At 41.6% G+C, this 12340-nt stretch overlaps 1 protein-coding gene across 11 annotated transcripts in view; it reads left to right on the top strand.

The window, feature by feature from the left end:
* Positions 1 to 36: 36 nt before the first annotated feature.
* Positions 37 to 12340, top strand: part of TMEM68 (transmembrane protein 68) — a 33959-nt gene continuing 21655 nt past the window's right edge. Inside the window, exons 1-3 of one of the 11 annotated variants that reach the window (XM_040261241.1) lie at positions 71 to 209; positions 9082 to 9196; positions 9295 to 9688. In XM_040261241.1, the coding sequence (XP_040117175.1) occupies positions 9364 to 9688 (325 nt within the window). In that variant the 5' untranslated portion in view covers positions 71 to 209; positions 9082 to 9196; positions 9295 to 9363. Of the gene's footprint in view, positions 210 to 8644; positions 8690 to 8718; positions 9689 to 12340 lie in introns of those variants that run through there. The other 10 variants (XM_040261242.1, XM_040261236.1, XM_040261233.1 and 7 more) reach the window with 10 other exon arrangements.

Below are 12340 nucleotides of genomic sequence, written 5' to 3'. Positions count from 1 at the left end.
CTGGAGGGCGGTACAGGAAGGGGCGGGACGACGAGCAGTGTAGCACACAACACTGTCCGGGATGCAGCCGGCGCTTGGCTTTTCCCTCCCGCGTCGCTCGGGGAGAACGGCTGCTCGAGTGTCTCCGCTTCCCCGGGTGAGCCACTGAGGAGCTCCCGCCGCTGCTCCAGGGTGAGAGCGAGCAGAGCTGCCTCTGCTTTTCGCTCTAGGTGCGTCGTCCCCGTCTAGGCTTCCTCGAACCCTGCGCTCCTCGGCCCCCGGCCAGTCTCCCGGGCCGCGGCTCCAAGGCCGCGCGTCTGGTCTCATCGGGGCCCCGCGGAGTCCCCAGGCTCCCCCTGGACTCGGGGTTCGGCTCGGGCCCCGGAGTGGCCGGCAGGGGAGGCCCTGCCTGGGGGACAACGAGCCAGTTCACCTTGGCCTGCATCTCCCCACTGCGCCCCAACGCTGCAGTTCGGCGGGTGTGGCCTCCACTTGGGTTGGGGGCGAGGTGTCTCCGCTCCCTGCCTGCCTCCGGGGCCGCTCTGATGGGGATGCGAGTGGCACCCCCTTGTGTGGTGTTGGGGAGGGGGCCGCGTCCGGCTCGGAGGGAGTCCTGGTCGATGCCCTTCATACCACCTTCGTGACCAGGGCTGGCCACTTGACCCCCCGAACCTGGCTGTAAGAGTCTGTAAATAAGGGTGATGAGTAGCACCTGCTTCGTAGGGCGGCTGGGAAGGATGGAAGAGAACCATGAGCATCAGACTTCTCACCAGTGCTGTTAATAGTCTGGATGGGTACCTACTCTGGAGGCGCCTGGGTCTGTCTCGGTCTCCGAGTTTTGCAGCCTGTAAAACAGGACTGCTGATCAGTACTTAAAGATACGTCTGTCCAAACCAGGATGTGGAAAACTGGATCAGCTCTGCTGGATTTGAAAAAAGCAGTGCTTGGCATTGGTTGAGATCGCCCAGACAACTTCCTCCAGGAAACACTTTCATACTTGAAGCTTGTGGAGCACTTAGGACTTGGTTTGTGCTGTGGGTCCTGAAGTTCGTTTGGTATTCCTTCCTACTCCAGGGGATCTTCCCAACCCAGGTATCGACCCCCCATCTCTTGAGTCTCCTGCATTGGTAAGCGAATTCTTTATCACTGAGCCACCAGGGAAGCCCAGAATAAGTAACAGCTGAAATAAAATCCAGAGGTTTAGAATGGCCCCTCATGTTCTGGCCGCTTTTACTGGTCGGTGGAAATAGAAGTTTAATATTCAAATGAAGTGTTTATTCCCGGATCGTTTGTTGTGGTTCAGTTGAGTCCGCCTCTTTGCGACCCCATGGTTGCAGAATGCCAGGCACCTCTGTCCTCCAGTGTCTCCCCGAGTTTGCTCAAATTCATGCCCATGCTTCCTTACTGCTTTCTTACTCATGTTAGTGACTCAAGAAGATAAGAGTGCTGCACAATTATAGATACACTAGTACGGATGTGTAACATTTGGGGGAAAAGGTCAGTTAAAAAAATAAGGGTAGAACAGCAATTATCAAACAGAGTGGAAGATTTTAACTAGGAATCGAGGGACATTCTAGGATTGAAAAAGAAAAAACATCTTGAAAGGGAATTCGGATCAGAACTTAAGAGTCTGAAGCTTGAAAGCCAAAAGATAAGATGGTTGATTTTGTCAGATAGCATAACTGAAATATTAGATAAACAAACTTCTGCTTTATTAATGGTTTGAAGTAGAATGCTTATTCACTGAAACTGAGTATAAGAACCCTGTTAAACCATTATGAAATACACAAAAAGAAAAAGGAAAAATTAATTAGTGTTTCAGTGAGTAGTTCTTGTAACTGGCATTTTCAACATATCTGCAATTTGGCTCCTATACTAAAAATAAGAAATGAATCTGCTACCATCCATGGTGGTGAAAATACTGGTAATGATTAAAAAAAAGAATAGATTTATTTCCTCAAGGTTTTATAGAAAACAAAATAGCCCTCTGTTTTACTGGTTTTTAAAATATTCTCATTTTAACATCTACAAAGTCAGTTACTGTAAATGTTCCTCAGCAGCAGCATCGACATGCTGATATTTCAACTTGGCAGCTTTTCCTCACAAGTTACGTGAATTCCAGATGGGAAAGTATATGATGCATAGAACTGTGTGTCATTGGAGAGTTTTTTTGGGGGGTGGGGCTTAGGAAATACTCTGGAATCTTAATAACTAAAATAAATCTCCTCCAGAACATCTTTTAAACAGTGATAGTTTTTACTGGATGAAAATAAAGTGGTAGGGAGTCATGTACAGCCTGTGGTAAATTGGAGGGGGCAAAGGGCCAGGCAGAAGTAGAGGGAAGAGAAATTGCAATGTTAATATTTTTAGCCTTTCTTTCAGAGAGGGAGTGAGACTTAAAAAGTATAATGAAAATCAAAGTAGAAAGTAGGACTGGGTTTTAATTTTGACTCAGTTTTTCCCTAAATTAATTTAGTAACTGGGTAAGTCTACTTGGCTTTCTGTTTTTAACTTTTCTGCACAATTAAGAGGTGGTATTCACTGAGATCTAAAGCTATTTTCTCATTTTCTTATGAGTATTCTATCAACTCAAAAGCTTGTTATTTAAATTCCTTGGATAGTTCTCTTGTGAAAGGTTTTAGGACTCTATCTTGGCCCATATTTTTGTCGAAGATTTGGATGAACAAATTCACCTCTATCTGTATTTAGTTAGCCAACATTGCTTAGGTGACTAACATGTCCTGGGCATATTATCCTAAGTACTTTTGCATGTTTTCACATATAACCATCTATTTTGTTTACTGATACATTCCTGTGTTTAGAATAGTGCCCAGCACAAACTGCATACTTGCTTGATGACTATTGAATACATGAATTCATAATCAGTGATGTAAGTCTTCTTCGTGCCATCCTCTTTCTTGTACGCTGTATTCTATCCCCTCTGGCCCGGGCCCTGGCAATTATCTTCTCTCTTGATCATCCGTTTCTCATTCACCCATTGACACATCATCATTGGTATTAAAAACTGCACTAGTTTCGTTCATGGTGAGACAACAACAAACTTGACCCACATTCCCCACCAACCTGTTTTTCTGTGCCTTTATGCAACAACATTCCACTGAATATTTGCTATTTCCAGTTCATTCCCTCCCATTCTTTCTTGAACCTACTTCACCTTTTATCTCCCACTGAATCAAAACTGTTGTTGCAGGGCTGGCCAGTGCCTCTGAAATCCAAGGATCACTTATCATTCCTCATCTTACTAGACCTCCCAGCACCATTGAGGACTCCTCCTTTCTTACTCTGATGTCCACGATGCCACTTCTGGAAGGAGGGTGTTAGTTGCTCATTGGCTTCCCAGCTTCTAAAATATTCAGGGCCGCAAGGCTCAGTCATGGAAGCTTTTTTATTTTATGTTCACTCCCTAGAAGGATATTCTTTAGTTTTCCAGTTTTCAGTACTGGGCTGTATGTTGTTGACTCCCAGATGTATTACTCTAGCTCTGACCTTCCTGTGAAACTCTGCTATGTCTAGCTGTCTGTTGAACATCTTCACTTGGATTTCCAGTACAACCTGGATGTGTTTGTTCAAACCTGAATTCCTGATGGCCAGGATTTCCTGGGATGCCTAAACCTGTTCTTCCAGCAGCTCCCTCTTTTTACAAGCAAGCTGATGATGGTCATGCTTGTTTAGTGCTTTTCTGATGGAAGGCACTCTTCTAAGCTTTGTTCACACAGTCTTATTCTGTTCAGTTGCTCAGTCGTGTCTGACTCTTTGGACCCCACAGACTGCAGCATGCCAGGCTTCCCTGTCCATTGCCAGCTCCTGGAGCTTGCTCAGACTTATGTCCATTGAGTCAGTGATGCCATCGAACCTTCTCATCCTCTGTCGTCCCCTTCTCCTCCTGCCTTCAATCTTTCCCAGCATCAGGGTCTTTTCCAGTAAGTCAGTTCTTCTCATCAGGTGGCCAAAGTATTGGAGCATCAGTTTCAGCATCAGTCCTTCCAGTTAATATTCAGGACTGATTTCCTTTAGGATGGACTGGTTGGATCTCCTTGCAGTCCAAGGAACTCTCAAGAGTCTTCTCCAACGTCACAATTCAAAAGAATCAATTCTTCGGTGGTCAGCTTTCTTTATGGTCCAACTCTCATATCTATACATGACTACTGGATAAACCATAGATTTGACTGGAAGGACCTTTGTCACAAAGTAATGTCTCTGCTCTCTAGGTTTGTAATAGCTTTTCTTCCAAGGAGCAAGCATCTTTTAATTTCATTGTTGTAGTCACCATGCAGTGATTTTGGAGCCCAAGAAAATAAAAGTCTGTTCCTGTTTCCATTGTTTCCCCATCTGTTTGCCATGAAGTGATGGGACTGGCTCCCATGAATATTGAGTTTTAAGCCAACTTTTCCACTCTCCTCTTTCACTTTCATCAAGAGGCTTCCTTTTTGCTTTCTGCCATAAGGGTGGTGTCATCTGCATATCTGAGGTTATTGATATTTCTCCTGGCAATTTTGATTCCAGCTTGTGATTCATCCAGCCCTGCATTTTGCATGATGTACTCTGCATATAAGTTAAATAAGTAGGGTGACAATATATATCCTTGACGTACTCCTTTCCTGATTTCGAACCAGTCCTTTGTTCCATGTCAGGTTCTAACTGTTGCTTCTTGATTTGCGTATAGATTTCTCTGGAGGCAGGTAAGGTGGTCTGGTATTCCCCTCTCTTGAAAAATTTTCCACAGTTTATTGTGATCCGCACAGTCAAAGGCTTTGGCATAGTCAAAGCAGAAGTAGATGTTTTTCTGGCACTCTCTTGGTCCAGTGGATGTTGGCAATTTGGTCTGTTTCCTCTGCCTTTTCTAAATCTAGCTTGAACATCTGGAAGTTCTCTGTTCACATACTGTTGAAGCCTAGTGTGGAGAATTTTGAGCATTATTTTCCTAGCATGTGAGATGACTGCAATTGTGCTATAGTTTGAACATTCTTTGGAATTGCTTTTCTTTGGGATTGGAATGAAAACTGACCTTTTCCAATCATGTGGCCACTGCTGAGTTTCCCAAATTTGCTGGCATATTGAGTGCAGCACTTACACACTGTCATCCTTTTAGGATTTGAAATAGCTTAGCTGGAATTCCATCACCCCCACTGGCTTTGTTCATAGTCATGCTTCCTAAGGCCCAGTTGACGTTGCATTCCAGGATATCTGGCTCTACCTGAGTGTGATCATACTATCGTGGTTATCTGGGTCATTAAGATCTTTTTTGTATAGTTCTGTGTATCCTTGCCACCTCTTCTTAATGTCTTCTGTTTCTGTTAGGTCCATACCATTTCTGTCCTTTATCAAGCCCATCTTTGCATGAAATGTTCTCTTGGTAGCTCTAATTTTCTTAAAGCAATCTCTAGTCTTTCCCATTCTGTTCTTTTCCTCTATTTCTTTGCACTGAAGAATGAGAAGATGCGTGCACGTTCTACTCTGCCGTCTTGGACTTCAAGACAGTTTTATTCGGTTGATACTGTTATCCTCATTTGTAGATGCAGAAACTGAGGCAAAGAGATATTCTGTAACTTGTCTTGGGTTCCACAATAAGGGGCAAACTCTGCCGTGTACCCACCCATGTTGCCTGAAAACATGTGGCCATCCAGACTTCTCCTCTTATTCATGTTCTACATTCATTTACCAGTGCATCCTGTTGGCTTTATCCTCAAAATATATCCAGAAGTTTACCGTCTCTTATAGCCTTCCCTCTGCACACTTGTCCTGCCACCTTCATGACTCATCTTGGTGACCACAGTAACTTCCTATTGCCCCCTGTACAGCGTATTCTCGACACAGCCGTCATTGAGAACTGAAGTTGGGAATCTCATCCTTCTGACACCTCTTCCCTCTCACTTAGGTAAAAGCTAGCCCACAAAATTCTACAGTAGTCTCTGTTTCCAACTGCCCACCCCACCCCTCTTCCTCCGCCTGCCTGCTTTTCTGCTCCTCACTCCACCCCAAAGTACACATCGCTTGTGCTTACCATTCTTTCAGCCAGGAATTCTCTTCCAAAGGCGCACGTGGTTTGATTCCTCACATCCTCAGGTCTTTGCTCAAACAGGTGACACAATGGTAAAGAACCTGCCTGCTAATGCAGGAGATATAGGAGACACAGGTTCAGTTCAATCCCTGGGTCAGGAATATTCCTTGGAGTAGGAAATGGCAACCCACTCCAGTATTCTTGCCTGGAGGGCTGCAGTTCATGGGTTCACAAAGAGCTGGACATGACTGAGCACAGACACAGACCTTTGAAGGTGGAATGGACACCTTTTGAGTTTTCTGTTCTGGAATGTTTTAAATCGAAGGGTTGACCATTTGTGGAGGAGGTTCTTGTGTGTGGTACATGGGGTGCTGTTACCAGGTGGCTGGATCTTGTGATGGGTCCTCGCAGCCTCTGTCCCTGGGAGTCAACCTGTGCACTGTCCCTCTCCACTCTACTGTGTGTGTGAAGCATGTGTAATAGATCAGAATGTGGCCGGGGTAAGAGATAGAGTTCTGTTACCAATTTGGGTGGAGGGAGGTACTAAAGGTTTTAAAATCATGAGATTTTAGAATCCTATTAAAAATTGGAAATGAGACTAGATTACTGGGACAGTTCTATTAAGCAGTAAGGGTCAGCTCACCAAAATGATTGGTTTTCAGGCCTGGGAAAAGCTTTTAACATATTAGAGAGGCTATCATAAATTTTAATGTATTAACAATTTTCAAAAGCTCTCTCTGTTGAGATATAATTCATCACAATATTCACCATTTTAAAAATGTGCCAGTCGGTGGTTTTTAGTATATTCACAAGGTCGTACAGCTATCACTACCATCTAGTTCCAGGACGTTTTTATTGTCTCTCAAAGACACCTCTGTTTCCATTGGCAGTCGCTTGTCATTGCCCTGCCGCCAGCCCCTGGCAGCCACTAACCTTTGTGTCTGGGTGGATTAACCTGTTCTGGGTGTTTCATAGAAATGAAATCATGTAAGATGTGGCCTTCAGTATCTGACTTTTTTTTTTTCTACCTAGTATAATGTTTTCAGGGTTCACTTATATTGTGGTATGAACTGGTACTTCATTTCTTTTTGTGCCTGAGTAATCTTTTTTCTGGCTATAGCATATTTTTATCCATCAACTGATGTACATTTGAGTTGTTTCCATTTTTTTTGGCTATCATGACTAAATGCTGCTGTCAACAACTGCATGCAGATTTTTCTGTGAATTTGTTTTCAGTTCTCTCGGGTGTATACCTAGGATAAGAATTACTGGGTCCAGGGGTAACTCTATGCTAACTTTTTGAGCCCTGCCAAACTGGTTTCCACAGTGACTGCACTATTTTATATTCCCACTGGCAATGTACAAAGGTTCTCATTTTGCTATATCATCAATATCACTTGTTATTTTCCTCTTTTTTTTTTTTTTGATGATAGCCACCCAGTGAGGAAAGTTCTTATTTTAAAAAGTAGGAAGTTTTACTGTGTTGTTTTACTCTGAATGCTCAAACACTGATAAATTTTAGTGGTTTAACTCTGTGTATGTTTATGTTTAGTCACTCAGCTGTGTCCAACTCTCTGTGACCCCATGGACTGTAGCACGCTAGGTTCCTCTGTCCGTGGAATTATCCAGGCAAGAATACTGGAGTGGGTTGCCATTTCCTTCTGGTTGACTCTTTTGATGGGTTGTTTAAAATGTGATGTAAATAAAACACAGATTGTGGGCTCAGTGTGTGCTGTGTCTACCTGCTGTTACCACCACGGGCCCAGATTTCTCACAGATAAGTGCTATGGGTTACCAGGAAATTGGACACACCTCCATCCCTGGAAGAATAAGTCGATTCTGTGTGCTGCCAACACGCTAGTTTATTAGCAAGATAATCTTGGCTTCAAGACATCACATGATTGCTCTTTTATACATCTTGTCTCCCTCTCCCTCAATCTCTATCATTTTTTTCCTTTCCCATCTCATCCACAAAGGATTTGAGATGATTTTCATTAAGGTTATATGGTATGGAATAATGATAAAATATCTCTAAGAATAGAATCAGAAGCAGATAACATAGGAATGGAAGAAGGATATCTTATGTAGGACATTGTAATCATGAGGGCTAATACAGTTGTGTCATCGAATATCATGTTTGACCATCAGCTTATCCAGCAGTTACTAAAAAGACACATTGCCTGTTACACATCCTAACTTCATATTTTTTCTCTAAAGAAGCACAGTTTTCTGTAACTATGAATTAAAAAACGTCTTAGGTGGGGGTGTTTAGAGTACAGGGGCTTCCTAGGTGGCTCAGTGGTAAAGAATCTGCCTGCAATGCAGGGGATGTGGGTTGATCCCTGGTTCAGGAAGATCCCCTGGAGGAGGAAATGGCAACCTACTCCAGTATTCTTGCCTGGGAAAGCCCGTGAATAGAGGAACCGTTTAATAGCTAAAACAGTACATAGAGGTCCTCACTAAAAGCTTTGGTAGCATGAGTATAATTTTGAATTATGATACGCTGGTGTAGGGCAGGAAACATGTTTGTCACACGTTGTGTTTATGTCTCTTGCCATTTATTTTATGGAAATTCTGTCTCTAGGTATTAATGGTTATCTTTTTTAAAATCATATTTTTCTTCGATTTGTATATGGTGTTTTCCAGAATACAGACATTGAAACTTGGGACAAAATATTTATCTAATTTCTGGTAAGTTAAGTGAATGCTTTAGGGAGTGACATAAAATAATTGTATGCTCTGTTTCTTCAGTCATTTAAGATACAAGAGAAATTTTAGTGACATATAAGATAAAAACTATGTTGGTAAATTTTTATTATTGTATAACTTAAAAGGATCAGAGAGCTTTTCTGTAAACCTGCTTGTAAAAGATAATACCCCAAAACATATGTTGTCATTTCCTAAAGAATTGGGTTACTTTTATTGCATCAGATATTGATGTTTTCTTCTGTGAAGAATAGTTATCTCAACATAAGTTAGTTTAAGATACAAATGCTCAGTATGATTCACTTAAGATATAGTCAAATTATTCAGATCAAGCTGCAGTTTCATTCATCGGCTTTGTTTTCCTCTCGTAACCATAGCTTGTGAGTTATTTTCAGAAGCTAAGTCCAGCACGCTTCACAAGTGGACAGAGGATACCCATTTTCACATGTAAATCTTCAACGAAGTTAACAGTTAACAACTGACTCATTTTTGGTATTAAGAAATGACTCTGCACCATATTTTTACGTAGACCAAAACAGTTAACCTCTCAGCTGCGAAGAGAATCACACTGGATTATTTCTTCCTTCTAGTGGCTAAGTTGAAGACCTGCCATGACGATGAAGAAAGAGACCGCGTTTGCCTTTTCCACCTAAAGAAAAATGACCAACAAGAACCAAAGTTGTGGTGTGGGACAGGACTCCATGCCCTCCATGACTTGTCTCATCCATGTACTTGAAGCGTGGCTGGGTGTGGAGCATTTGGAGGACTACTGGAATTTTGCAAACTACCTCTTGTGGGTTTTCACACCACTCCTCCTTTTAATACTCCCTTACTTCACTATCTTTCTGCTCTACCTTACTATCATTTTTTTACACATTTATAAGAGGAAGAATGTGCTAAAAGAAGCCTACTCCCATAATCTGTGGGATGGCGCGAGGAAGACGGTGGCGACCCTGTGGGACGGACATGCGGCTGTCTGGCATGGTAAGCAGATCGCTCTGTGCTCTGAGCTCCTGCTGGTGTGGGTGCACTGATACCCTGTCATCGTCCCTGTGGTTGATTGAAGAGATGTTGAAAAATATGATGGAGGGGAGAGTTACTGCTTTCTGTTCTCTGTTTGCATGTGTGGTGCACATGTATATCTTTATTAAAGTGATTTTCTTCTAAAAACATTTGTTTCCATTAAACAAAGAACCATATAGCTGTGTAGAATATGACAATAAGCTAAAATTAAAAAATGAATATTTAACATCTAAAAGAGTAAGAGATGAATTAAAACAGTATAGAAAACTGTTTTGAAAGTGCTTTAATTATTTAATGTTTACTTCCATTTTGTTCAAAATAAGTTTGACTTTCCCAGTGTCGAGATTTTTAAACACTGAAATATTAAGTAGTAATATTTTAAAAGTAAATATAATCTATATACCAGAATTTACCCATTTTCTGTTTGCCTCATTTCAAAGTCACTGTGTGACTTACTCAGCTAATGTGTTGTCACTTTACATATGCCTGCAAGTCATTTTGAGCACTTGACCATGCCATCCGGTGTCAAATGCTTAACATGCATCAGTTCTTATAACACAGTAGATGGAGCCCATGTCTTATCTCCATTTTACAGTTTTCTCATAAGGAAACTGAAGAACAGAGAGGTGGTCATTTGCGCAAGGCCGCTAGGACACCAGGGAGAAGAGCCAGGACGCAGCCCCTGGTTTCCGGGTCTCGGCCTGTGCATCTCTGAGGCATGCTGTGCAGCAGGTCTGTCCCTGGCTGGGGGCTCAGACTCCCAGCAGTGGTCGTCAGAGGGTACGCAGACAGGAAACACATGCTACGGATGCAGGGAATTTACTATTTACCTGCTAATACCAATGCCCTTGCCAGTCAGCACAGCCCTCACACCCTCTGGTGCTGTTCACCCACCGTGGGATGGTGTCTCCACATTCCATGACCAGAGCATCTGTGTAGACGGCTATTGTTCATTGTCTGTACAGCAGTGAGACAGAGAGGCAGTGGCCTGGTTTATAGGGCTTGGGAGTCTATGTCCCCCTCCCACTTGTAACCCCCCATATTTCAGGATAATGCATATAGTAAGGAATTTGAATTTATTTATATTTCAGGAGACATTTAATTTCTATAAATTCAAGTGTTGAACTTATTTTGTAAGCGAGTATATAATCTTGAAGTATTTATTTTTCTGATGTATTCTAAATATGCCCCTATGGCTCAGAGGAAGTAAAAATATAAATTACTACCCTGTTTTAATGTTCTGTTATGATAGGTGATGCTTTTTAAAACGGTTTTCTCCACTCTTTTAGTGACATACACAATAGGCATTTGTATGCACATTCAGATTTTGTATTGATGTCAAATCAGTTCTAATTTATGCTTTGTAAAGAATCTTCAGAGAAGTTTTTAACTAATAAAAATGTTCACTGTAGAAAATGTGGAAAGTAAAAATAAATATGGAGAAGAAAATAACAGTTACCTAAAATTTGCCATGCCATTGAATTCTGGTGTGTTTATTGCTTTCTATTTGTGTGGCAGACTAGTATCTTCATGTCACTAAGCCTTCTTACAGGAGTTGTAATAACTGTATAGACTCTGTAAATCCTATAGCTAATTTAGTTAGTTACCTGTTACACTGTTGTTTGTTTGTAATTGGTTTACTATAAGTATTTTTATACAAGAATCTATCCAGTGTTTCCTGTTTTGAACTTAAATTTTACCCTCTACTGTATATTATGTAAGTGTTCTGGCATTTTGCAAACCATTCTCTGATTCTACTACATCAAGGAACATGAATCTGATATTTCTTTAAATACCTGCATTTTTAGGTAGTCTGTCAATGAGGTCCCCACCTTCAAGTTGTTTACAGCCTTTAAATTATAGCAATTTTGACTTTTTTTTACTTCACATTTATTATAATTTTTAAAAACATGGACATATTTTATTCACTAAAAGGGTCCTCCAAGTTAAACCACAGGTAGTAGGGTTTTTTTTCCTTTTTTTTTTGCATATATATATATATATTTAAATTTATTTTTAAATTGAAGGATAACTGCTTTATAGAATTGTAGAAGAGTTTTTTTAATGGAAAATTAAATTGGGGTTTCAAGAGAACATTCCCACTCTCCTTCAGGTGGCCTTCAGGTGGGTTAGAGTTTCCTTTCACTTCCTGTGTCTCACACAGGGAAGGACGCCTGGGTCCACCAGCTGGAGCTCAAACCAGCCTCTCCCCAGTCACAGCTGGATGACCTCGGGCAGGTTACCTCGCTTCCTTTGCCGTTTCTCCCTTCTCCCTCTTCCTCCTCCCTTTCTTTTCAACAATTAGGACTTTTTAAAACTTCATTTAAAAAAATTTTTAGAATTACAGAAAAGTTGCAAAAATAGTCCAGAGTTCCTGCTGCTTTTCACTCAGCTTCCCCTAATGTTAGCATCTTACATAACCGTTTGTACAGTTATCAGATTGACGGTGGTACAACATTATCAACCAAACTACAGGTGTTATTCAAATCTTACCAGGTTCCCTGCCAGAGTCCTTTTACCAGGATCCCATCCTGCTTTTAGTTGTCATATCTTCTCCAATTTAAAACAGATTTTTTGTCTTTACAACCTTCACACTTTTGCAGAGTACTGCTC

Source organism: Oryx dammah, unplaced genomic scaffold (genome assembly GCF_014754425.2).
Source record: "Oryx dammah isolate SB20612 unplaced genomic scaffold, SCBI_Odam_1.1 HiC_scaffold_19, whole genome shotgun sequence".
In the NCBI taxonomy this organism is placed as follows: domain Eukaryota; kingdom Metazoa; phylum Chordata; class Mammalia; order Artiodactyla; family Bovidae; genus Oryx; species Oryx dammah.
Note: the sequence above shows the minus strand (reverse complement) of the source record. Positions and strands in the feature narration are given on the sequence as shown.